The following is a 27822-nucleotide window of genomic DNA, read 5'->3' on the forward strand; positions in this document are numbered from 1 at the left end:
AGAGACCTGCTTAGTGTCGCTGACAGACACCTGATTCATGAGTATCTCTGAATAGCTGGCCCTTGAGCTGGTCTTGTAAAATATTAATGCTTGAAAAATGACCACTGCTTATGGAATTTAAAAAATTTTCCAGATTCAGTTTAAAAAAAGAAAAAATTACATTTCTCCTCATTGGGGTCTATTCTTGCCTTTATTGATTTGGAAAAAAAGTCATCCATAGGATGCTTTATCAAGTCACAGTAAAGCCATCTGGGGACCAGCGTGCAGTCATCTGGGGGCATCCTTACTGTCCACCAAGAGTGGCATCCGGAGAGCTGCTCTCATTTATTCCCCGATATCTCTGTTCTCCAGGCCCTTCCAGCCGAGCCAATTACTGACGTCATCCTCCGGTTCATTTCTCTTTGCAAGCGGTGAGAGCACAGCACGGATGCTGCCCCGTGAGGGTGATTATGCTATCAGCCTGCTGCTCTAAAAGACTATAAAACAGGAATTTGAGAAGGAGGAGGTGGCAAAAAAGGGTGTAAAACATAACAGTATCATACTTTTTCATATAAGTGTGTGTGCACACTTCTTAAGAGGAAAACTTAATACACACTGAGATACTGAAGGTCCAGATGCCAGACCTGTGGGGTTAACTGTGGTTTCTGGGTGCTGTGACTGTAGGTTTTTTTTTTTCATTGTATTTTTCTGATTTCCAACTGTAGGACATTGAGCAGATACTGCTTTCATAGTAAGGAAAAATTATTATTTTAAACTTGATGAAATTATGACAGCTCAAAACACGGGATGTCACTAAATTCTACTTAAAGGTGAATTTATAATCTTAAATATGTCAGGAAAGAAAAAAGGCTAAAAATCAATCATATAAGTAAGAAAGAAGCTGGAAAAACAACAGCAACTTATACCTGAGGAAAGCAGAAGGAAAGAAATAACAATCAGAGGAGCACAAAATAAAGGAAGAGAAAAGAAAACCCAACAGAGAGACAGCAACCAGCACTGACACTGTGAAGAAAGAAAACAGACGAACAGTGCAAGACTGGAAGGGACGAGCAGAGGACACCTGAAGGCCAGCGTGGGGTGAAGGCGTGTGTTAACATACATCCTGTAGGCGCGAAAGGACCAATAAGATGGCTCTGTGAACAACTCTATGCAAATAAATTACTAGTTTGTATGAAACGGAGGATTCTGAGAAAAGTACAACACACCAAACTGGACACATGAAGAAACGGAAAATCTTAATGGTCCTATATCTATTACAAAATTGAATCTTTAGTTAAAAATAATCCCACAAAAGAACTTCAGGCCTAGGTGGATTCACCTGACTTCTAAGGAACATTTAAGGAAGAAACAAACGCCCAACATACAAAGCACTTCTGGAGAACAGACACAGTGACGGTGACCACACGCTTTGTGAGGACAACACAGTTCTTTCAAAACCTGATGAGGACACTGGAAGACGGGAAGGTTGCAGGCCAACCCCTCTCCTAAACCGCAATACAAAACTTCTAAACAAAATATTAGCCGTTTTATTGTAGTGATATAAAGTATTCAATCAATATTAACACCAACAAATCATGAAAACGTGTAGCAAACTAGAAATGTAAGGGAAATGCGAAATGCGATAGAAGGTGAGAAAATCCCGCAGGGACACTGCACGTGGAGCCCTCACCCTGCTGCTTCCCTGCCGGAGGCCCTGGCGATGCAACAAGAGGAGGGAAAGTGTCAGACCTCACGGGGACGCCAGCTACAGACGGCACCACTGTAAGTCCAAAAGGCCCCCAGGCCCTACAGACAGGCTGCATGGGAGCCTGCAGACACAGAAGCAGGATGCAAGTGCGGCAAGGAGGACGCTCACCCGCATGGCAACCAGGGTCGCAAGGTAACGCTGGCGAGCGCCAACCTTGGCAGAGAGCACCAACCCCAAGGACCCCACCGGACACTGGAACTGCAGCCCCAGAGCAGCAGGGAGCCTCGCTGTCCCTGGGCCTCCCCGTAACGAGGGCTCCGCAGAGGCCGAAGCAGGGGCGCCCATGCTGCCCTGGGGTCAGCAGACGTGGCACCCGAGTCTCCACCTCAGCTCATGCCCCTGCATCACTCCCAGGGCTCACGGTCCCGGAGGTGGGGGAGTCCTTCTGCTTCTGGACAGCACAGCACTGTCCGGGACGCTCACTACGGGCTCGTGCAGGAGGCAATGGCTGGGAACATCCGGCTCCCGGGGCCAGAGGTCACACGGCCACCCTGCTCTTTCCGTGTCTTGTTCATGGTAACTGACAGGACTAATTACTTGATCTGAAGAAATACTCATCACTCAATGTCCTTTTGACGCTACGTATTTGTTGCTTGAGTCTCTCGTTTTCTCACAGATGAGGGACAGTGGTTACTGCAGGAGGACTTCACCACCCTAATTGTGTGCTACCCGACATGGGCTCACATCTACCTCGGCCGCCAGTGCTTAGAGGCCTTTTCCCCAAAGGAGACATCTTCATGTCTGTTTCCTAAGTACAACATCTTGATGCGACTTAGCGTGGAGAATATCCAGTTAACTCACACAGACACGGTTCAATATTTCTTTTGAAAAACAGTAATGCATGTTAATACCTAGATATGATATGTAGGCATTACAATCGATACAAAGATCTGTTAATTTTCTTCTTTTAACATTTCCAGCATAACCTATAGATCACTGGGCAATGGCTACACATAATTGAACATAATTTTTTTTAACATCTTTATGGGAGTATAATTGCTTTACAATGTTGTGTTAGTTTCTGTTGTATAACAAAGTGAATCAGCTATACGTATACATATATTCCCATATCTCTTCCCTCTTGCGTCTCCCTCCCACCCTCCCTATCCCACCCTTCTAGGTGGACACAAAGCACCGAGCTGATCTCCCTGTGCTATGCAGCTGCTTCCCACTAGCTATCTATTTTACATTTGGTAGTGTATATATGTCCATGCTACTCTCTCACTTCGTCCCAGCTTACCCTTCCCCCTCCCCATGTCCTCAAGTCCATTCTCTACGTCTGCGCCTTTATTCCTGTCCTGCCCCTAGGTTCATCAGAACCATTTTTTTTTTTAGATTCCACATATATGTGTTAGCATACGGTATTTGTTTTTCTCTTTCTGACTTGCTTCACTCCGTATGACAGACTCTATGCCCATCCTCACTACAAATAACTCAATTTCATTTCTTTTTATGGCTGAGTAATAATCCATTGTATATATGTGCCACATCTTCTTTATTCATTAATCTGTCGATGGACACTTAGGTTGCTTCCATGTCCTGGCTATAGTATATAGAGCTGCAATGAACATTGTGGTACATGACTCTTTTTGAATTATGGTTTTCTCAGGGTATATGCCCAGTAGTGGGATTGCTGGGTCGTATGTAGTTCTATTTTTAGTTTTTTAAGGAACCTCTATACTGTTCTCCATAGTGGCTATATCAATTTACATTCCCACCAACAGTGCAAGAGGGTTCCCTTTTCTCCACACCCTCTCCAGCATTTATTGTTTCTAGATTTTTTGATGATGGCCATTCTGACTGGTGTGAGGTGATATCTCATTGTGGTTTTGATTTGCATTTCTCTAATGATTAGTGATGCTGAACATCCTTTCATGTGTTTGTTGGCAATCTGCATATCTTCTTTGGAGAAATGTCTATTTAGGTCTTCTGCCCATTTTTGGATTGGGTTGTTTGTTTTTCTGATATTGAGCTGCATGAGCTACTTGTATATTTTGGAGATTAATCCTTTGTCAGTTGCTTTTAAAAAGAACGTAGCTGTTTGGCTGGGTTACATGCAGAACTCCGAGTAATGTAACATAATTTATAAAGATATGGAAAAATGACAAATTTGACCCTTTATAACATTTTCTACCCCAAACATACCAGACCTTTTCATGATTCTTCATTCTCTGTCTAAAATTAAATCATTCCTCTTGTTTATGAGCCAACCTTTTCTTACCAGTTCAAATCTCAAGTGCTTTATAAGACTTCCCAAGGTTAGCTTCTCCATCCACTGTGCTCCTATGGCGCTTGGTCTCTATCGCTAATAACACTTAGTACTGAATGACAAAGTCTGTTACTGACTTTATTCCACTCCCTAACCTCTAAGCTCTACAGCAGTAAGTGTTGTGTTATCATCACGGTTGTTCCTCCAATGTCTGACACACAAGGTTCAAACAAATAGCTCGTTATATCAGATCCAGCCACGGTGCAGAAAGAGACGGTGCAATCAGGGGACAGAACCCATGTGCTCTGGAAGTCAAGAGCAAAAGCTGCTTATTTATCGTTTCCACAAATATGAATCAACTGTCCTTTGGAGACTGAAGTATGGCTACACGTGGTGCGTTTAAATCTGCTGATCATCAGAGTTACTCCTCGGTATTCATACAACCAGAAAGGACTCTCATAGTCAGGCTTTCTCTCTCCCAGTCAGATAGATTAGGGTGAACTTAGGTAGGAAGTCCGGGTCTCTTGACTTTTTACTAACAGGGAGTTCCTTGGGCTGTCAATGAGTTAATGCAAGTCTCACACGCAGCCAATGGCTTCTATGGCCCAGGACAAAGCAGGGAGCAGGGTGTAAGGTCACCTTCACAAGGTCAGCCTCTGGACACAGAGGAGATCCATCACTCTGGCTCTACCATGACCAATTGCTACTTCACACCGGATGCTTTTGTTGCAAGTAGTCTCCTGTTTGGCTCTGATTACCTTGAGATTAAGAATCTGACTGGCTGTGAAAATGCAATGGAATTTACATTCAGAATTCGCAAGATTCTTATGCTACCTCATTATTTTAGGATACAGATGGTGTCAAATCCTAAAAGTCACTGCCAAGACTGATGTCAAGGAGCTTACCACTTATGTTTTCTTCTAGGAGTTTTATGGTTTCAGTTCTTACATTCAGGTCTTAAATTTATTTTGAGTTAGTTTTTGTGTATGGTGCGAGACAGGGTTCTAGTTTCATTCTTTGGCATGTGGCTGTCCAGTTTTCCCAACACCATTTATTGAAGAAACTGTCCTTTCCCCATTGTACAGTCTTGGCTCCTTTGTCGTAAATTAATTGACCATATATGTGTGGGTTTATTTCTGGGCTCTCTATTCTGTTCCATTGGTCTATGTGTATGTTTTTATGCCAATATCACACTGTTCTGATTACTGCAGCTTTGTAATACAGTTTGAGGTCAGAAAGCATGTTATCTCTAGCTTTGCTCTTCTTTCTCAAGATTGCTTTGGCTATTCAGGGTCTTTTGTGGTTCCATACAAATTTTAAGATTATTTGTTCCATTTCTGTGAGAAATTCCCTTGGAATTTTGATAGGGATTGCACTGAATCTGTAGATTGCTTTGGGTAGTATGGACATTTTAACAATAGTAATTCTTCCAATCTACGAGCATGAAATATCTTTCCATTTATTTACATTTGTCATTGTCAATTTCCTTCATCAATGTCTTATAGTTTTCATGTATAGATCTTTCACCTCCATTAAATTTATTCCTACCTAGGAATTTTATTCTTTTTGATGCAATTGTAAATTGGGCTGTTTTCCTAATTTCTGATAGTTCATTGTTAGTGTAAAGAAATGAAACTGATCTTTGTAAACTGATTTTGTACCCTGCAACTTGACTGAATTCATTTGTTCATTCTAACAGTTTTTTTTTTTGGTGGAGTCTTTAGGGTTTTTAATATATAAAACCATGTCATATGCAAATAGACTCAGTTTTACTTCTTCCTTCCTAATTTAGAGGCCTTTTATTTCTTTTTCTTGCCTAATTGCTCTGGCTAGGACTTCCAATACTACGCTGAATAAAGTGCCAAGAGTGGACATCTTCATCTTAAATAATTTCCCACCTTCTTTTCTCAGTATCTCTTTATGGAATGTCTATTAGTTGAAGAAATATTAATCAATAAATTTTATTAGTTGAAGAAATATTAATCAATATCCAAAGAAGTATTCATAATCTGTTCTATTACTGTAATGCATTCGCTTAACAATAAGTTAAGGTGGTGTACGGGTTTACCAAGATCTAAATATTTCTCTAATCCAAGTTTCTTATGAATATGTGCCAACAATGGTTTGGAAATTAAGTAAATACTTTAAGAAAATAAATGGCAATCCGAACAAATGTGGGTTTTCTTTTTTTATAAAGACAGGTTAAAGAGCTGTGCAGACTCCACTGGTAAATTATTTCAAAATTAATATTCTGACCCACATAGTCCTTGGTCAATCATACATCTAAAGCTATGCAAGCTCACTCCACTGTGACTGAGAGGAATCCAGGGTATCAGGTGTGTGTGCCAATAAGATGCCAAAGAAACAAAAACATGAGCGTACAAAATAGTTCTAGTCTTCTAGAAACAATCTAGGCCTTTTTAGGTGCTCTAAGAACGCATGAACTCTCTTCCGTGTCTAGCCTTTTATGTCACATTGTTGACAGTGCATGGCAGAGGCAGCTGGTCTAAGTGAGGGTTCTCGACTCACTGAGAGAAAAGAGTGGTTCAGAATGACACCACCTCTACTGTCCCTCACATGCCCCCAAGTAACCTGTGACAAAGGAAAGGCTTTCACACAATTACATGTCTTAAGTCTCGTTTCAATAAATCACCGGGACAAGAATGAAAGCCTGCTAACTCGAGTCTGGCTTTGCTGTGCCCTTGAGAGAGTATGTGTATGGAACGTGGCGCCGGTCAGAGAATCTCTGCTGAGAGCCTGCCTAGGACTCTACCTTGACTCCGGTGGCCTCTGGTGAAAACTGCACCTTATTAGTCAAACAAGCTAGAGTGCCTGCTGTGCTCTGCACCTGGGAAGCTCAGAGAAATCACGCATCAGGGTTTCTTCAGCCCAAACAGAGCCAGTGAGATCTGAAGACGGATCTGCCTTAGAACTGCGGCCTAAAGCTGTCAAAACTCATTGAAAGGATGGCTGACTCACAACGAAGCCACGTTAGAACTGTGCATTTAGCTCATGCTTCCAGAAGTTAACATGAAGTTAATAACTATTTCAACCAGAGCTTGCTATTAGAATACTAATCGTAATAGCTTTCCATCAAAATGACTTGATCTGAACACAAAACCATGTCAATACAGTCAACCACCTGTGATTATGCGAGGAGAGACGACTGCTCCTTATTTGCAGGCTGTTTTTATAAATAATTACACAACTTGGTTCATCAAATATTGACTGAAGACTTAACACCAGCAGGCACCGGTGCCTCAGGGAATTAAGAGCTGGCAGCGCTCATGTTTGCACAAGCTTTGCACAAACCCAATCTAATTGGCACAGCAAGCGTGTGGTGTGCTAGTGCAGGATTATTACCCCATCAGGTGGCCAAGGAAACTGAGGCTCAGGGAAGTAAGGAAGACGGCGCCCACAGTCAACAGTGGGGCTGCAAACCCAGGGCCCTTCACTCTCACTCTGCCACCTGCCAAGTCGGAGCTCCGTCCCCCAGGGGCTGGAGGTGAGGATGCAAAAGCAAGAAAGTTACAGAAATAACCAGATACTGGATGGAAGGCAAAGGGAGGGGGCACTTCTGTGTCGTGGTGGGGGGCGGGGTAAAGGAGGCCAAGAGAGGACATGCGGAGGGAAGGATGTGGGTGGAGGAGAGGTCCCCACACTAGAGGGACCGAGCAGGGGGCAGAGGCTAGAAGGAAGCCGGAGCCTTACCCGACCCGATCCCGCCCGGCTGGCTGGAGGGGGGAGCAGATCAACAAAGGGGGTGACAGCAAGTGTGGCAGGTCTTAGACGGACACAGGCGACGTGTGTGAGGTCAGTGAACGGGAGCCCACGCACCGACCAGCACAGAGCTGGGCCCCAGCAGGACCGACTCGCAAGAACATGAATGGAAGGAGCAGACGGGAACCCCTGGGCTACTTCAGCAGGCAGGGGCAGAGGTCACAGGAGGAGATCCAGAGCGACGCGACGAGCCTGAATGAGCCCTGACAGAGGCAGAGGCACCAGGCAGAAGGGCTCAGTGTCCCAAACTGACTCCCCGCCCCGCCAGTGCCCCACTGCACCCTCTGATGGGAGCCAGACAGACGGGGGGTCTCCCTTCCCGTTATAAACAGCATTGGAGCGGGCAGCTGTAAGCGAGAAAGTCACCGAAGAGGCGGGGCCACGAGGACCCTGAGAGTGAGACACCGCGGTGACGGTGACGCGCCGGGGAATTGCGCCACAGACCTTAGCGAAGGAATGAAAACGAAAGGCAAGTCAGATTTCATAGGAAATCTGGAAAAGGAAGACATCTGCAGAGGAAGGTCCAAAACAAGATCCCAGCAAGGAAAAACAGGGAAACAGCCCAGACAGCAAGCCGTGGGGAGTGTGTAAGAAAGACACCCGGAAGGGCTTCCCTGGTGGCGCAGTGGTTGAGAGTCCGCCTGCCGATGCAGGGCACACGGGTTCGTGCCCCGGTCCGGGAAGATCCCACATGCCGCGGAGCGGCTGGGCCCGTGAGCCATGGCCGCTGAGCCTGCGCGTCCGGAGCCTGTGCTCCGCAACGGGAGAGGCCACAGCAGTGAGAGGCCTGCGTATCGCAAAAAAAAAAGAAAAAAAGAAAAAAAAAAAAGAAAGACACCCGGAGGGACAGGGGCACCTCTCAGTCACTGAAACCACAGATCCAAAAACAGATGCCAGATTGCTGGCACCCAGCAAGAAATGAACATAACTGTTACAACAACTAAAGTAACGTATAGCATCATAGATATGTTATACTCAGTTATAAAAAGGCAGGTATCTTCAATACAGACATAAATTCTGGAAAAGGCACAAAGAGAGGAAGTAGTTCCAGGTGTGTGCAATTATTAAATGCTTCAGGTGTTGAGTGTACTTTGTTGCAGGGACGCAGCCCAGGGAAGAGGAAAGCAGACGACCAGCCGGCAGCGAGGGAAGTGACCAGGCGTCTGACCAGGCTTCCCCCGCGTTCTCACAAGGAGAACAAGGACATTGGGAAGAGCTGACACACAGCTCTGACAGTGCAGCAGGACCAGCCCGCAGTGCATCCCTGGACTGTGGAGCCGGCCAGTATTCTCAGGTCCAGGGTGGCACCTGGGTCAGAGCACCCCGAGACGGTGCTGAGTCTCGAGCCCACAGCCCTGGAGGCCCTGGGACGGGGACGGGGACAGGAGGAAGTGACTTCAAGGAGTGAATTCTGGCCTAACTGTGCTCTCTTGGAGCGGCAGCTGAAGGAGCAAAGGGCAGAGTGTGGAGGAGGCCGGGCACCCTCACAGGTGGCGTGGGGCTGTGGCAGCGGAAGGAGAAGAAAGCCGTGCATTCCAGACTCTGCCCAGGTGTTCACTTTCTAGGGCGTGGGAGCCCTCCTGGTGGTGACGTTTACCAGGGGAGCCCAGCACATGCAGGTCGGGGAACTCTGTGGAGGTGGCTCCTGAAACGCGGAGATGACCTAATTACAGAGTCTCAGCCCTCATCAAACTTGGCTGTCTGCAAAAAGTTCATAAAGTATGTTATGATAGCCAAAAAAAAAAAAAAAAACCAAACAGTGGTGCCATCATGAAATCCAGAGATCAATACTGGAAAAGGTCACAAAGAAATGTAAATAGTTATATAAGACATTAATAACGGATCGATGTACAGATCGGTAAACGTGGGAATCACTCATTCACGACTAAGAAGCTCTTCTGGAAAAAGAAGAAAGAAACCAGATGGGTCGCGTTTCTCCGACCCAGGTGCAGTGCCCCCTCTGTGGGTGCCCCATGACTCCTGGAATGGCCCTTCAGCTCCGCGTGGCTCTGCAATGCCCATGTGGCCCCAGGGAAGGTGCAGATGAGGGCAGGGATCCCCAGCCGTCCTGCTGACAGGGATGGACGCTGCATCTACCCAACGGCCTGCAAAGAGGCACGAGGAAGCCCCCATGGTGAAGGCCCATCCAGCCCACGAGCCAGCGGGGCAGCCGCTGAGGAATGCAGGTCGGGGAAGACGAGTGAGCAGAAGCCGGGAAGACAGCCGTGGATGTGGAACGTGGTCCATCACATATATGGCTTCGAAACCACCAAGGAAAAGTAACAGGTAACTGAAGAAAAAGTGCAGGATTTAAAAAGGAAAATCTATTTTTTAAAAAATGGATGTACACCTTGTTCTAACAAAATATATCTCAGATGGCTCAAACATTTCATATAAAAATATAAAGGGGCTTCCCTGGTGGTGCAGTGGTTGAGAGTCCACCTGCCGATGCAGGGGACAGGGGTTCGTGCCCTGGTCCGGGAAGATCCCACGTGCCGCGGAGCGGCTGGGCCCGTGAGCCATGGCCGCTGAGCCTGCGCGTCTGGAGCCTGTGCTCCACAACGGGAGAGGCCGCAACAGTGAGAGGCCCGCGTACCGCAAAAAAAAAAAAAAAAAAAATATATATATATATATATATTTATATATATATATATATATATATAAACAGGAGCCATACAAGGGTGCTTGTGAGTATTATTTGTCCCTCTGGGTGTCGCCATCTGTTCTGCTCATTCTACTGGGGTGATCTTTTCTTTTCTTATTGATTTGTAATATCTTGTTATATGGTAAGGAAGCTAACTTTCATCTATTGTGGAATGTGCAAAGATCATCTCCTATTCTGTCCTTTGCTTCTGAACCTTATTTATAGTGCCCTTTGCCATAAAGAAAGTTTAAATTTCTTCACCGTCAAACCTGTCATTTAGGCTCTTAGGCTTAGAAAGAATTTCCCTAACACACAGTTTTCTCAAAATGTAAGATATATGTTGTCCAAACAATTAGCTAAAATTTAAAAGATTGAAAATGTCCAGGCAATGGAAGAAAGGGAATTTCCTTAGACTGCCTTCAGGAATGAAAATTGGAACAGCTTTCTGAAAGACAGTTTGTTATTATGTCTTCAAATTTAGAAACACATGTACTCTTACACTTAATATTTCCACTTCAAAGAGTTTATATTCAGGAAGTAATCAGACTACTGCATGTATGTACCATGTATGTACAATGATGTTCATGTGCAAAGTGCTTATCGAGCACCAGGCAAAGTTCTAGATGTCTTTCAGTGCAGGGGAGGGGAGCCTAGTTATAAACAAGTTGCTTTCATAAAATAGATTTCAGCTACTTTTAAAAAATGATATATCTATATGCACTGAAATGTGAAAAAACCTCCATAATACATTAAATGTGGAAAGTGGTTTATAAGGCAGTATATATAATATGGTACAACTTTTATAAAATCTGCGCATGCATATACAACATGCACAGGGGAGAGGTTTCAAAAGATGTTTACTGAGGGTCTCAGCCTGGTGGCCTTAGGTGATGTTTTACTTCCTGTGCGTTTTCTGTAATGCTTGACTTTTCTATAATAAGTGTTTCTGTGGTCAAGAAAAACAAAATATTCTTCTTTGAAAAAAAAGAAAAAGGTTGGAGTAACAGAGAAGAAAAGGCCCTCTTTCCTAGAGGCTGGCCTGTTTTTTAGTTTATAAAACAAACTGAGGTTCTTATTTCTGTGTAAAATGTGTAAATGTAAAGTTTCTGTGTAGAGGTTCCAGAACTTCACCTGCTGTCAGTGGCAGGCAGGAACTCCTGCCTTTTCATTATGAAAAAAGGACCTCTGCAAAGCCGCTATGACGGCAGCATGCAAGTGCCCGCAGAGGAGGGATGCACCTTTGGCTGCACGGGGTCCGGCTCCAGGGACAAGCGCCTGCTGATAAGAGATGAGACACTGAAAGCTGGAAAGGGGAGGCAGAGAAGGACAGCTAGCAAGAATACTTAATTAAGGAAAAGAGGAGAAGATGATGGTGTAGAAAGTGGTGGCTGTGAAAAGCAGGTTTCAAACCAGGTAAGTGCACCTGACCTGTCACTCGCCAAGATCACCTACGTTCTCAACAACGCGCATGCAAGACATGGGGCAGCGCTGCTCAAGGCTCACTGCCAGAGCCAACGCTGAAATGCTGAGACCATAGTCACAATTCTGTTTCTAAAGGGACGTGGGTGGCTTACTGCTCTCTGTTGAAAGGCTGAATTCTTGGTTCAGCTATTAAAGGTGAAGGGGCAGAAGGAAGCCCGTGAAAACGGTAAATGAGCCATAGAGATGCAAATGTGAAGGACAAATTTTGTTACAAAATCGATAGACCAGGAGGCTGGCTAAGTACAGACCATTCCTACTGGAAGGGACAGGAAAGCACTGAAGGTCCACAGAGGTTAAAGGGGGGACTTGCTGGAGAAGACCAGACATTCACAAGAGAAATGGAAAGAGTAATTTCAGTTACAGTTAAAACACATCAGTTATTGGAATAAAACAGTTTCACATCAAAAGAAAACCAGTCTTAACAGGGAAATGCAGAATTGCACCCAGTTCCCAGTCCAGTGTAAGTATGAAGAAGACAAGTTTGTCAACCTGTGAGTCGACGGCACCAGTGCCCACACGGTGCTGTCACCAGGAGCTCACACAGAGGAGCGTCCACAGGACTGTCAGCCCTGCACAGGGTCCCGGACAGACTGAGCAGCGCCATGGGCAGGCGGCAGGTGTGAAGACCCCGGTGTGCCTGGGAAGGAGCCCCTGCAGACCCAGGTGGAAGCTGCCAACATCAAAATCAGAAGAGATGCCTCATATGAAATGCGAATTTCTTTGTAACTGGAGCACGTGAGACAATGCTTGGAACAACAGTTTAGATTTGCACAGCGGCAGAGTTCACAAAGGATTTTCACAGCCTTTAAAAATGTTACTCCTGGGCTTCCCTGGTGGTGCAGTGGTTAAGAATCCGCCTGCCAATGCAGGGGACACGGGTTCGAGCCCTGGTCTGGGAAGATCTCACATGCCGCGGAGCAACTAAGCCCGTGTGCCACAACTACTGAGCCTGCGCGCATAGAGCTCGCGCACCGCAAGGAAGAGCAGCTCCCGCTCACCGCAGCTAGAGAAAGCCTGTGTGCAGCAACGAAGACCCAACGCGGCCAAAAATAAATTTAAAAAAAATTATGAATTCAAATTTATCCAAAAAAAAAAAAGTCACTCCTGCTCTCAGTCCATGTCAGGGGAGCCGGGGCAGAGGGGAGGTGGGCAGCCGGCACCCTCCTTCAGCCGGGACCCAGCACTTGTCACCGTCACCTGCAGCGGGTGAGAACCGAGACCACCTGGAAGGGTGCCGTGCGCCATCAGCCCCAGTCTCCCTGCCCAGGCACGACACCCACTGAGAGCAGTACCGGGCGGGGCAACCGGACCAGGCCCTGAGGTGAGGAGGGGTCAGCCTTGGGTGCCACCAGACCTGCCGCCCCGCACGGGCCGAGGGAGGGGACGCAGGACTCGGTGGCCGCAGACGGGGCGGCCGACCGGGAAGCCTCTTCATTCCCAACTTCTTGAGGAGTCACTACTGAACTGGCTTATTGGTGCTGGGCATTCAAATGGCCATCAACAGTGGACACAGTCACCTCTGGACTTTTCCTTCTTTTCCGACTCCAGTCCTCACGCTCTCTTTGCTTTCAGTGCCACCACTAAGACTGCGGAGCCCTCCCGCTCTCAGCCTTGTGGGTCTGCACGCCTCACGCCCCGCCAGTCCCGGCTCAGGCGTCCCTCTTCCTGTCCCAGCCCCCTATGGAGCCCTAACGACCCCCAACACATGCCTCCCGGCTGAGCACGGTGGCCTCTCACGCCTCTCTGAAGGGTCTCTCATTTTATTTTTTAAGTTTTTAAAAAACTTTTTGGCAGATTGATTGATTAAGATTGATTTCTGCATTGGGTCTTTGTTGCTGTGCACGGGCTTTCTCTAGTTGTGGTGCGCGGCTTCTCATTGCAGTGGCTTCTCTTGTTGCGGAGCACGGGCTCTACGCGCGCAGGCTCGGTAGTTGTGGCTCGTGGGCTCTAGAGCGCAGGCTCAGTAGTTGTGGTGCCCCGGCTTAGTTGCCCCGCGGCATGTGGGATCTTCCCAGGCCAGGGCTCGAACCCGTGTCCCCTGCATTGGCAGGTGGATTCTTAACCACTGCATCACCAGAGAAGACCAGATCTCTCATTTTAAACAGTATCATCAACACTTCCTTCCACTTTCTCACTTCAGACCCCTGAAGCGGCCCACCTTGTCAAATGGGTTCACAAAGGGGAAAAATATTAGAGAAACAGTAAGAAAAGTGAACTGAAACATTGGAGATGAGTTACAAGTGTTCAAGATAGAAAGATATCAACTTCCCAGCCAGAAGTGCATGAAGGAGTTATTCAAAGCTCTTCTGAAAACCTGGGTCAACGTTTTCAGTGATGTTGACTTATGGAACTGAGCTCACAGGGCCTCTTGAGAGAAAGGACCACTTCTTAAAGCTGAGACCTGTCCCCAGCGGGGGAGAGCCATGTGGCCACTGGGAGGTCATCGAGGAGCCCAGGCCCGCCTGCTGTGGGACAGACACACATGGGGCTGGGGCAGCAGTGGGGTTCAGGTGTGGGGTCAGGGCAGAAGCTGGAGTCAGAACGGCAGAGCAAGGTGGACATGTCACCCTGTGACCTCAGGGATGGAGCTAATGTCCTGCAAGGAGATCCCAACCTTCCTTCCCAGTCCAGTCTCTCCTTTGAGGGAGATGGTGGCCCACCACACCTTCCTTGACCACAGCCTCTGGGAGAAGGTCCTTGGAACCTGTGTGCTCCCGGGAACCAAAGGACAGAAAGAGGGACATGAACAGGATGGTCTGCCAAGAAGCAACTGCAGAAATGTAACCTGGGACCTGCTGGAGCCAAAGGTACAATGAAAGTCGCCGGGGATGTGCAGGTTACCATGGTAATTAGAGGGATGTGTCCTAGGCACCGATTCCCCATCTCTCTGCTTCGCCCTGACCATTGCTCACCTGCTAGAGCAGAGCGGCACCAGGCCACCCCCATGCCTTCCTGGAGGCGGTGGCACTGGGACTTGAGGGCCAGGAAGACTGACTACCACAGGGACGTGTGTCCAGCTGCTGAGACGCTTTCCCATCTCCTGGAAGGACGTCCTTCTAGCTCGGCAATGCATTCAGTCAAGGGCACCCAGAAGGTTCTCGGCTGGGATGCTGCCCAAAGACCCGCCCGGGAGGCATGGGCAGCAGAGCTCACTGTGGGCAACAGCCCCGGAATGAGTCCGCATTTTTTCATTGAATATACTAAGTACACAACGGAGTATGTCACCAAAGTAATTTATCTTTATAAGAACATAGCTTAATTTCTGAATGAAATAATCTATTTATCCAATAATTATATTCCAAAGATTTTCAACAGGGCTTGAATAGATGACTATATTACTGCTTAGCTATCCCATTTTTGGTTTTATGGTTTCTGACGCTTCAATTAGGAAGTCAGAAAGACCAATCTACTAGAAAATCATATTTTCTTGATATTCAAGTTAAGGTTTATGGTACAGAGTTTCTTAGTTTTTACTTGTTAAAAATCAACTGGGGAAAATTCCAAATTCCTCTTAAGGAAGTTCCGAAATGATGAATTAAAAGGGGAAAAAACTACCATTTGACTTTTTACAGTAAGAATGTAACGTGCAGCCTCTGCACCCCCCCCAGAGCACCTGACCCTTGATCTTCCTTCACTCACAAAACATCCAACAGCAAAAGCAAATATCATCATTCAATTTTCCACAAGAGATGCAACATAAGTTATTTCATCATTACGAAGTTGATATACAATCTCAGAAATTTTGAAAAAATTGGAAAATTAAGAAAAAAAGTCCTACTTAACAAGAGAAGCACTTTCACATTTGGATGTATTAATGCCAGACTTCCCCGAACTTGCTAACAAATGGGGCTGTGATCACATTCCAGCCTTAAGTCTCCTCCCAGCCTGAGCTTTTCCTGCTGTGGATCTTACAGGCATCTCTGACAACTGCAGACCACACAGCAGTGAGACGCTCAGCCCCGTTAAAGTTCAGATGCAGTCACGACCCTGGAAGACCCCGAAGGCTGTCAGCGGTCTTACCTCCTATGTCTTCGCCGCTGGAGGAGCTCTCAGGACTCGAGCAGCTGGGGGCCTCCGGCGGAGGGGGAACCCACCCCTCAGGAGGCAGGCCCACGGTGTAGAGCCGTCGCGCAGGCTGGACACGAGTGTCACCACCTGTAGGAAGAAGCAGGGACAGATGTCATCAGACGTCTACTTGCCGAGCAGCTTCTCCAGCCACGTTCACTGAAGATGGGTAGCCAGAGCCGTAAATACTGATGTCAGTCAGCCAAGCATTTTGCCAGCAGAGCCACTAAGCTCTACACCCAGACAGGGACAAGGGGTGAGCTATGATTATTTAAATTCACATTGTTACTTATTATGTAAACTTCTGGGGTTTTATAATATGGTATAAAAACATAACTAATTCATGAATAAGAAGCAGAAAATAAAAAGACTCCACGTAACACACCCCTCATGACCACAACACGAATCTCAACATTTTGGTGCATAACCTTCTGGACCTTTTTCTCTCTATATGCTAACAATATGTATGCAGTGTGTGTGTCTGTTCACACCCACACACAGACACACACACGTCTTAATGGGATCACGCCACACACAGACACACACATGCCTTAATGGGATCACGCATCATTATACATGTATATATTATATGTATAATATCATTCAAAAGTGAATATGATAAAATATTAAGATACATTTAATCTTACATACTCTTAAAGGCTACATGATATTCCACGTTATTGGCAAATTTAACTATAATTTAACCACTGTCCTAAATTTTGCACATGGAGGTTGATTCTAAATTTTCACTATTACAAGCAGCTGCTATGACCATCCTGACTGTACATAACTTTGCACCACTGACCACAGGGTTCCTCCAAACAAATTCCTGGAAGTGGACCTGCTGAGCTGTACCGTCCGGAGAGGCAGCTTCCGGTGCTGCTGCCATGCTCTCAACACTGGGCAGGATCGACGCTCTAATCTTCATGTTCTCATTCAAGATATGGCAAAGTAACCTTTATCCAACACAAGTGGATATCCCAATTAGTCTTTCTGAGAAAAATGAATATTTTACTTTAAAAACAACGACAAGGACTGAGCAAAATCACTAATGCACATAGAACGTGTGGTTGAGAGACATTTAAATTGTAAAAGCTTTGGAACATTTTCAAATTCTTCTGCCATCAATATACTTCACTTTTGTGAAACTAAGGGGCAAGAATGTAGTTCTTATGTTAATCTGATCCATCCGGTTGATTAACGACTGTGTCATTACTGCCAGGATCAAGGGCAGAGCAGGGACGTTACCGCCAGGATCAAGGGCAGAGCAGGGACTTGCTTCCAGGCAGACCATCCCCTGTCGGGTGACATCAACATTTGATCATTTTTCACAGAATACTTTTGGGAGCTTTTAATCAGCTAACAGAACTTGGAAACACTACTGCTCACTTAAGTATCAGGATGAATACAGGTGGCGCCGTGGACCCGAGGCAGGATCTGACTCCTGTTATGAAGGGCAAGGATGCACCTGAGGGCAGAGCTCTTCCCACTGCTCCCATGCCGAGCACACACTCATCTGAGGCCAAGCCTGCAGGCTGAGGAAGGCGATCTGCTGTCTGTGTCAGGGTGGCCAGGCGCAGAGCGCAGCTTCCCGGCCCGGGTTTCCCTTGTCTCTTCTGGTAGAAGATGGCTCATCGCTGCACGGCAGTCAGATGCTGTGTTTCACTGCTTAGGGCTCGGGGCTCAGCAGGGCCACAGCATCCCCTCGCCCACACATCGGGCTCGCAGGGTGAGGCTTGGGGATCTGGACAAGGCATGTCAGGACCCCCTTCACTGCTGACAGAGGCCACCTTCTCCCTAGGAACACCGGGCTGGCCGTGAGGCTTCAGAAGAGGCGACTTAATCAGCTCTCCTCTCGTTGATCAGCTGGCTGAGATCCGAGGTTCATAATTCTCACCCTTTCTGGCTCTGGGTCTGATTTGCAGGACACCCACTTGAGCTTGATTTCATGCCTAACCTCTGACTCCCCCTGCATTGTGCCTGTCCACGTGGCCCCCTGCCCACAAGTAGACACGCGCGCCCTCCACCAGGGCACCGCCACCAAGCCACCCTTGGGACAGCCGCAGCCTTCACGATCGGTGTGTTTGTGTCACGGAGCTCGGGGCACAAGGCTGTTTTTTATAATTCTTCTGGGATTACCTGGCTCTTTAAAATATATACAGATATAAAGCAATAACAAAAAATAAGGGTCCAACATGGGCTCTTGGGTGACGGAAATTCATCAAAATGCATACACACCGATTGTTGTGGCCGTTTACAGATCATGCCCTCATCTTTAAGAACAAATGGAATCACCAATGCCCTTTTGAAACTAACAAACAAACAAACAGACGCACTTTTGTAAAGTGAACAAATAGTTATCAGAATCACCATGCTGTGTCCTAACTGTACAAAGAACATTTTCTCAACCTCATCCAAGGACTGACTGACAAAGGCCCCTTTCCTCATTTGGCTGCTTCTTCCAACACTGAAAAGACTTGGACACACCTGCAGCTCTGCTTATCGCCAAACTGCGTCCTCCACAAGCATCAAGCCTTCAAGCAAATTCTCAGATGACCTTTACAGAATGTTTCATATGACCTGCACACAACTTGTATTTGTCTATTTGATTGTGATTTCATTGTTTTGTCTTTAGCCAAGATTTCTCTTTTTCTAGCTGCAAATAAATTGTTTTTTCTTCAAAATTCCCAAGACATATTGCTTCAAAAAATATGTTGCTCTTTCAGGATTAAAAAACACTCAAGAAACTAGGGCTAGAGGGAACTTCAAATGACAAAGAGCATGCATGAAAAACCCACAGCTGGCACTACACTCAATAGAGAAAGCATGAAAAACACACGGCTGACATTATACTCCATTGAGAAAGCCTGGCTGCTTCCCTCTAAGATTAGGAATGATTACAATTCACATTCTTGCCACTTCATTTCAACATTATACTGAAAGTACTAGACAAGGCAATTAGTCAAGAAAGAAAGGAAGTAAAAGGCATCCAGATTGAACAGGAAGAAGTAAAACATCTCTTCTCACAGACAAGATCTTGTATATAGAAAACCCTGAAAAATCCACATACACAAAAAAAAACTGTTAGAGCTATTAAGTTTGGCAAAGTTGTAGGATACAAGACCAACATACAAAAATCTATATTTCCATATTTAAGAAACCACTGTCTAATGCAAGGTCAAAGCATTTATTAGTATTCCCATATACTAGCAATTAATAATCCAAAAAGAAAAAAAATTCCATTTACAATAGTATCAAAAAGAATAAAATACTTTGGAATAAATTTTTAAGTATAAAATTTATAATGAAAACTACAAAGCATTGTTAAAAGAAATTAAAAATGACTTAAATGGAAAGCTAGACGAAATTCATGGATTGAATAACTTAATATTGTTAAGATGGCACTAATCCTCAGAGTGTTCTGCAAATTCAGTGCAATTTGTATCAAAATTCCAACTTCCCTTTTTTTTTCCTTCCAGAAATGGACAAGCTGATCCTAAAATTCATATGGAATTGTGAGGGACCCCGAATAGCTAAAACAATCTTGAAAAACAACGAAGTTAGAAGACTCTTAACTCTGATTTCAAAACTTATTACAAAGCTACAGTAATTAAAACAGTGTGGTACTGGCATAATGACAGACATAGAGACCAATGGAACAGAATTGAGAGCCCAGAAATAAACCCAAACATCTATGGCCAATTGATATTTTTTGTTTTTGTTTTTGTTTTTTTTTCGGTACGCGGGCCTCTCACTGTTGTGGCCTCTCCCGTTGCGGAGCACAGGCTCTGGACGCGCAGGCTCAGCAGCCATGGCTCACGGGCCCAGCTGCTCTGCGGCATGTGGGATCTTCCCGGACCGGGGCACAAACCCGTGTCTCCTGCATTGGTAGGCGGACTCCCAACCACTGCGCCACCAGGGAAGCCCTGGCCAATTGATTTTTGACAAGGGTGCCAAGTGGAGAAAGGACAGTCTCTGCAACAAGTGGTGCTGGAATGACTGGATATCCAGACAAAGGAATGAATCTGGAACCCTACCTCACACCATATTCAAACATTAACTCAAAATGGATAAATTACTTAAATGTAAGAGCTAAAACTATAAAACTCAGAAGAAACCTTAGATGTAAAATTTGTAGCCTTGGATTTGGCAACAGTTTTTTAAATATGACACCAAAAACACAGGCAACAGAAGAAGAAATAGATATAATGGACTTAATCAAAATTAAAATATTTTATACTTCAAGACACCATCAAGGAAGTGAAAGGCTAACCCATGGAATGGGAGAAAATATTTGCAAATCATATATCTGATAAAGCTCTTGTGTCCAGATTATGACCACCTCTTACAACTCAGCAGCAAAAAGACAAGCAATCCAATTACAATATGGGCCAAGGACTTATACACATTTCTCTAAAAAAGATACACAAATGTCCAACACACACATGAGAAGACACTCAACATCACCAGTCATCAGGGAAATGGGAATCAGAACCACAGTGAGGTGCAATCTCACATCTACTAGGATGGTTATCCTAGTAGGGTAAGAAAACAGAAAATAGCAAGTGTTGGCAAGGGTGTGGAGAAACTGGACCCCCCCTCCCCCCGCATGGCTGGTGTGATGAAGAATGGTGCAGCTGCTGTGGAAAACAGTTTGGCTGTTCCTCAAAATGTTAAACATAGGAGTACCACATGACCCAGCAATTCCACTTCTAGGTTTATATCCAAGAGAACTGAAAACACATGTCCACACAAACACTTGTGCAGGGATGTTCAAAGTGGCGTTATTGATAAAAGCCTAAAAGTAGAAATAACCCAAATATCTATCTATCGATGAAGAGATAAACAAAATGTGGTATATCCACGGAATGGAATATTATTCAGCAACAAAAAGAAATGAAGCACTGATACTCGTTACAATTCAGATGAACCTGGAAAACATGCTAAGTGACAGAAGCAGACACAAAAGGTCACCTATTATGCAATTCCACTCAGGCAAAATGTCCAGAATACACAAACCTGTAGAGACAGAAAGCAGGGAGGCATGAATGGGGATGACTGTAATGGATATGGGTTTCTTTTGGGGTGAAAAGAATGTTCTGGAATTATTGGTGATGGTTACATAACATTGTGAGTATACCAAGAATCACTGAACTGTACATTTTGAAATGGTTATGGTAAACTTTAGATTAAATGAATTTTATCTTTAAAAAATAGGGCTTCTCTGGTGGCACAGTGGTTGAGAGTCCGCCTGCCGATGCAGGGGACACGGGTTTGTGCCCTGGTCCGGGAAGATCCCACATGCCGCGGAGCGGCTAGGCCTGTGAGCCATGGCTGCTGAGCCTGAGCGTCCGGAGCCTGTGCTCCACAACGGAAGAGGCCACAACAGTGAGAGGCCCGTGTACCGCAAAAAAAAAAAAAAAAAAAAAGTTGCTGCATGTTGTATGGAGTTTTCAGAAAAGGGCATATAAGTTAGGCTCATTTGCATCTGTGAAATACTAAAACTATCAGAAATGCCTCCTCTATTTGTTGCCTGAAGCCATGAGAAAGGGTGTGGGGGTCCTGCCCACCAGACCCCTCCCCCTTCCAGGATGCTTGGCGGCCAGAGGGTGCTCTGGAAGGGGAGAAAGCGTGGGGTGTGCAGAAATGCAGCAACTGGACGCCCCTCTAGGACCCAGTGAGACTGCCCTGGTCACACCACATCCTCATTAAACACTCCTCCTTAGTTTAGGCCACGGCAGGTGGCCAGTCTACACTGCGCAAGGCACACTGCACTGCCTTAGACAGCGAGCACCACACGCAGAGCCTGCAGTCTGAGAAATCACATGGGTGGAGGGGTCCACCGAGAACATGGGCCGAAACCTGACCTGCGGTCCTCGTGGGACCTCTCCTCTGGCCCCATCACCATGCTGGCTGGGCCAACTCCATCCGGGCACTGGCGTCCATCCTGTCCTATCCTCCGACTGTGCCACAAAGCCGCTGGCACCAGCCACCACGGTGTGATCACCAGTCAGCACCATGGGTGCCCCACTGCCCATCACAGCTCAGGCCCACCCCCAGCTCCCGGCGGACGTGATGGAGGCTCCCCATGCTCAGGGCCCCCTCATCCACTCACACCAGGCATCTGCTCCATGGAACAAGCTTCTCAACCTTCCGTACGGGTCATTTCACGTAATCGTACATTCTGAACCAACTTTACATCAGCATCTTGATTTTTAGTTCAACATCTTCATACTGAACAACAACAGCACCTCACAGCCGCCTGCTGAAATGACATGACCGAACCTGGAGCTTCCGTGGAAAGACACCACCCAGATTATTGTGAATAATCACTGTTAAAACCGTCAAGTTAGAAGAGGGAAGAAAATGCAAATAAACCCTAAAAACAAAACTTTTAAAAAGACTAAAAACATTGGTTCAGTCAAACTTGGACAGAAAACCAGGAACGCCTAGGGACGCCTGCTCCTCACGTAGGTGGCACGTCTTCCCTACGGTTCCCACCTTGCTAAGCTGTGCTGTGCTTATTCAAAACCATGTGCGTCCTTCGCAGGTGGAACGGGTGTCACGTTGGTTTTCTGGGCAGCATCACAGGTGGGGGCTTGAGCACAGGTGTTCCTTCTCTCCTGGTTCTGGAGGCTGGATGTCCGAGATGGAGGTGTCACAGGGCTGGTTTCCGAGGCCTGTCTCCTTGGCGTGTGGATGGCTGTCTTCTCCCCGTGTCCTCATGCAGTCATCCTGCTGTGTGTGTCCGGGTCCTGATCTCTTCCTGATCTCACCAGTCACATTGGACTAGGACCCACCCTAATGGCCTCGTTTCACTTAATCACCTCTTTAAAGGCCCCGTCTCCAAACACAGTCAACATCTTGAGGTCAGGGCTCCAGCGTATGAATTACGGAGGATACAATTCAGCCCACGACAGTATGGTCTTTGAAAGGTAAAACAGCATTAAATAGTAGCCACCATTCCTTAGTGTGACTCCAGGGGTGGGAGTCCACCCTACACCTGGCAGGCTCTCTGTCAGAACAGCAGCAGGTGCGCCAGAGAGTGGTGGTCCTGGGGGGATGCTACACGGGGGTCAGAGCATCCCAACCACACCGAGGCACATGAGGACACAGAAAGGGAACTCGGCAGCCCCAGGTTCATCCTGAAGGACAAGCTTGTGCAGCCCCCCATTCTGGGGGGGAACGCTTTCCCCTCGTCCGCAGGCATTGGCCATCTCATGGGTGAAACAGGCGTGGGCACGATTATTTCTGGAGATCCAGCCTGTGGGCAGCAGGCATGCCCTGGGCTTGTCGGGCCTGCCGCTGAGATCTGGTCCAGGGAGGGTCAGGATTTGTGGACATAAGGTTACCGGGCCAGGCCAGCAGGACAGACCAGCGCTCAGGAACAGAATCACTCCAGGACAGAGCCCTGTGAGGGGCCACTGCCAAAGAGAAACGGAACTGACCCGAGAAAGGGTGCTGGGAACTCTGCCCTCTCACGTCCACCTGGGCACTAGGGGCTGCAGCCAGGGCTGCCCCCACCTCGCCTGGCCTCTTTCCGTGTGTCCCACTTAGTGGCCCCTTGCCGGGCAACACCGCTGCATTGATGGGGAACCAGAGTGAGAGGAGCCTCCACGGCCGACCACCTCACTGTGTGAGGATCTTGGACAGACATCTGTGAACAGCAATGGACAGGAGACTAAAACAGGAGAGACGTCAGGAGCGTGTCCTGGATGGACAGGGACTGGGGCAGGGTGACAGGGCAGATGAGAGACCAGGCAGCAGGGTCCAGTCTCTGCAACCGGGAACAGCATGTAGATGAACTCAACACCAATGGCGGACTTGACCTCGTCCCCAGCTGGGGGCACCGATGCTGGCTTCTTCCCTCCCCAAGTGAAGTAACTGTCCTCCCAGAGCGTGAGCAGAACGACACCTGCCCGTCCCCTGAGGTGACACCCCAGTGGCCTGAGGCCAGGCATGTGCTTCCTGGGGAATGTCCAGGGACCCGCACTCACCTGTCATGGGGGGGATGCCCCTGCCCTTCACTCTCTCAGGAGCCACTTTCTCAGGTGGGTTTCTGCAGGCTGGACTCACTGGGGCCCTCTTCTCTTGGCCACGTGGAACCTCAGGATACAGTTTCTTCAGCACTTTTCCAACAAACACTACAGAGGCATCAATTTGCAAAAGAAAGGAAAAGAATTACTGATGGCAGTTTTATTTAAATTGCAAATGGATTTTATAGAAAACGAAGACATATCACGACATCACTACCTCAGGACTGCCCCCCTATAGGACACCACTGGGGTTGTCCCCCCAAGACCCTCCAGCACCGTCCCCCTCAAAAGACCCCCAGCACCATCCCCATCAGAGGACCCCCAGCACCATCTCCCTCAGAGGACCCCCAGCACCATCCCCATCAGGGGACCCCCAAGCACTGACCCCCTCAGGGGACCCCCAGCACCATCCCCATCAGAGGACCCCTCATCACTGTCCCCTGAAAGGATGCCGCCCCCCAGCACTGGATGCCCCCACAGGTGTGAGCACAGGTAGGAGCCGCTCACACCTGTGCTCACACCTGGGGGCCGCACTTGGGCTCACAGTTCTGTTCTTCCCTCACCTTGTCTCTGGTTGAATGTATGTATAAAGCACAGACTGCGAGGTGTTTTGAGAATCAGGGTTTGAGGTCCTGGGCCCCAGCGCAGCCCAGACAGGCTGGGTCCACGTCAGTTCACAGCAGATACGCTGGGCAGGCCCCAGGCAGCCCCGGCTCCTCCCTCCAGGGCACCCGCCGGGGACCAGCACAGCCGGCTAGGTTCTCACAAGGGTGTGCAGAGTCTTCATTTGGTTTATTTTAGTTTACATTCTGATCTAACTGGAGGGGAAGAGCTGCCACAATGAATAAATATTTCTGTCCTGATTTAAGTGTGAACAACGAACAGGTACAATCTCAAAACAGCATCCTAGAAAAGGTGAAGAGAAAAGGTTCACCCAATGGACCTGTTTTAACCTCATTAAATTCAGAAACAAATCAGCAAAGAGAGAGAGCTGCTCTGGAGTAACCAAGCACCGTGGGGCAGAAATCGGGACCCCGGAGGAGGGTTTGAGTTCTTCAGATGATGAGGTGGAGGATGTACGTTTGGGCCACTGAGGACGCGGTGACGTGAGAGGGGAGGTCTGAAGGGGCCACTGAGTGGCTTGTGGGTCACAGAGGGCAGGGTCCTGTCCCCACGTGGGAGGCACAACCCTAAAGACGCAGACCACTCCTCATTTCATCATGTGCTCAGACAGCCCTCGCAGCAGAAATAACCCCCTCCAACTGGTACTAGTTGGAAAAAACACAACTTGGGTCTAAAAACACGAAAGGCCTTCTCAGAAAACTATTCAAGCCCAGGCAGTGCTTGGCCGGGCGCCTGGGAGGAGCACGGGGTCCTGATGCCACCCACCCGCTGGCCCGGTGGCCTGATGGCTGGCTGCCCGCTTGGCCAGGAGGCCCTGGATGGAAGAAACTGTCTCTGGCGACGATGCCCTCATTTACGGTCTCGGGTCCCGGAAATGCTGGACTCCAACCCCCACCTCTGCCTGGTTGAACAGCGCAGGGCCCGACTCAGAATATTCCCAAGGCCTCTGCAGACAGCCCCGGGCAGTGCGTGCGTCACGGGGAGACAGGCTGTTCCGTTAGACCGGCGCTCAAAGACACGTCCAGAGGGTAGGTTCCAAGTTTCCGTTAGAAATTGAACTGTCCTGTGCATTTCCTTAAATGGCAGAGGGGAAAACACTCTATTCCAGAAGACTGGGTGGCAATTTCCAGGGGAAACCAAAGGCAGATAAAATAAACTTTACCTACAAACTATCAACAAGTCAGCATTTTTATGAACTAGAACAAATATTAAGGTAAAATCCTAACTGGGCACCCTGCTCTAAAACAAACTTGGGGAAGCTCGGAGCCTGAGACTCGCCTGGGCTGGCGGCGGCTGTCATGGGCGTCCAGCTGAGGTCATCTCTGAGCCGAAGCTTCTGCACACACGTGTGTATCTGAACACACAACAACACTACAGGAAAACCTGACACAGGTCATCACCAAGCAGTGCCTGCACCACAGCTGAGCAGCCACACAGCCCGAAGAACCCGACATAAAAACACAGCAATCCCGGGGAGAAACCAGTGCAAGCCAGGCCCCCAGAAGGCCCCCTTCTCCAGGGAACACTGAAGTGGATTGGGCACCTGACCATTTTGCTTGAACAGGTGCCCTGACTACAGGCAGCAAGGGCGCGGCACACAGCAGGTTGGCCAGGAACTCACCGCCTAGGCTTTCTGCCGTGGATCCTGAGCTGAGACATTGGTAGTGTGTAGGGGCAAGGAAAAGAACAAAAGCCCGTGGCACTTTCACTGAATTCAACGGACTGCGTAAATAAATTGTATTTACAGCCTAATTAATAGGGGTTTTCACCAAGGAGCTAGCTACCTGGCGGCGTGTCTGCAAAGCCTCTGGCTCTCGAGGCCCTTTGGTTCTCCACTCGCTGGCTTTGCGGTGTTCCCGCACGACCGCTGCAGGGGCCTCAGCCTGTTGGGAGGTTTAGGACATGTGGTCCTTCCTCAGGGACAAGATTCAGCCCTAGCCCCAGGCTGAGCGCTCCAGTGCTGAGGTCCCGGGGGCCAGAACCCAACTTGGGTGGGGTCTGGGGGCGACAAGCTTGCCTCACACCTGGCTCTGGAAGCTGAGAGCGCCCTTATAAGGGGCCTGGGTCTGAGGGCTGTGGTCCGAGGGCGGCCTCATCTGCCACCCAGGCTCCCCCGCCGACCCACGGGGCCTGGCCGGGTCTTGCTTCGGGCTCTGGGCCTCCCCGATAGGGAAGGGTGGCAAGAGCTGGGGTTCAAACATCATCCCAGCCAACGCCCCACCAGAGGCAGCCCTGCCAGGGACAGGGCCCCTCTCCATGTCTCCTGACTATGGGACCCTGCTCAGGGCTGCCAGGCCCTGTAGTGTCCCCACTGACATTTTAAAAACTAAATCTAGCACAAGACTCAAGGGCTCAATACTTGCTGCCTCAACCTCATTACCAGGAAGCAAAGTTTCGTGACCCTGAGAGGAGAGGAGGTTCTCGGTCAGCAGGAGGCTCAGAGCACAGGGCGAACCTGCAGGTCTCCCCACGCAGAGCTCCTCCCCTCTCCCACAATACCCAACAGGGATCCCTCCAGGAGTTGGGTTCAACTGGGTTAAGCCACAGTTCTGCCACTCCTAGGTCTTTCTGAGTCTCACTGTTTCCCTCCGTAAAGTGGGCAGAAACACTTTACGGGCTGCAAGTGGGCTGCAAGACTGACAACACAGGTGTGCTACAGAGACGACACAGGAGTGGATGACGGGGCTCTCACTTCCTCACTCCCGGCCTCTCTCCCTTCCCACTCCTGTCTCAGCCTGAGACAAAAGCTGAAACGTCCTCCAGCTCGCCTGAGATCCAGACCCCACTGCCAACAGCAGGCAAGCCCACCCAATGGCCCGCAGCGCCTGGTATTTTAACAAAGCAAAACTGAACTGTTTTTCCCCACTCACCCTGCGCCCATGGCCTGGCCTGGGGCACTGTCGGCCCGCCAGCCCCTGCGCTGCCCGCCTGATGCCCCCCCCACCCCGCCTTCTGAGAGCATGTGGCTACTTGCTGGCACCAGGAGCTGCTCCAGGCTCTTGCCGGCACCAGGAGCTGCTCCAGGCTCATCTGCTCCCCCTCTGCCTGCGCCCTGGGGTCGGCATGTCTCCAAAGAGCCTGTGTCCAGGAGGAGGGTGCGTCCCCGTTCTGAACACAAATCCAGTCACATCCGTCCTTGGCTGAACAACCACGGCTGCTCGAGGGAGGACCGTCTTGGCCACTGCAGACACAAGGGCCCACATCAGACAGAGAAGCAGAGCGGGAACCAGCCCCA

At 48.2% G+C, this 27822-nt stretch overlaps 1 protein-coding gene across 1 annotated transcript in view; it reads right to left on the bottom strand.

The window, feature by feature from the left end:
• The window catches only part of ERICH1 (glutamate rich 1), a 47303-nt gene that overhangs the window by 8881 nt on the left and 10600 nt on the right, over positions 1-27822 (bottom strand). Inside the window, exons 2-3 of the mRNA XM_029226607.1 lie at positions 23925-24071; positions 15883-16017 (exon numbers count right to left, since the gene is read on the bottom strand). Of these exons, the coding sequence (XP_029082440.1) occupies positions 15883-16017; positions 23925-24071 (282 nt within the window). The remainder of the gene's footprint in view (positions 1-15882; positions 16018-23924; positions 24072-27822) is intronic.

The sequence above is a fragment of the Monodon monoceros genome, unplaced genomic scaffold (assembly GCF_005190385.1).
Source record: "Monodon monoceros isolate NGI ecotype Baffin Bay Population unplaced genomic scaffold, NGI_Narwhal_1 Super_Scaffold_17, whole genome shotgun sequence".
In the NCBI taxonomy this organism is placed as follows: Eukaryota; Metazoa; Chordata; class Mammalia; order Artiodactyla; family Monodontidae; genus Monodon; species Monodon monoceros.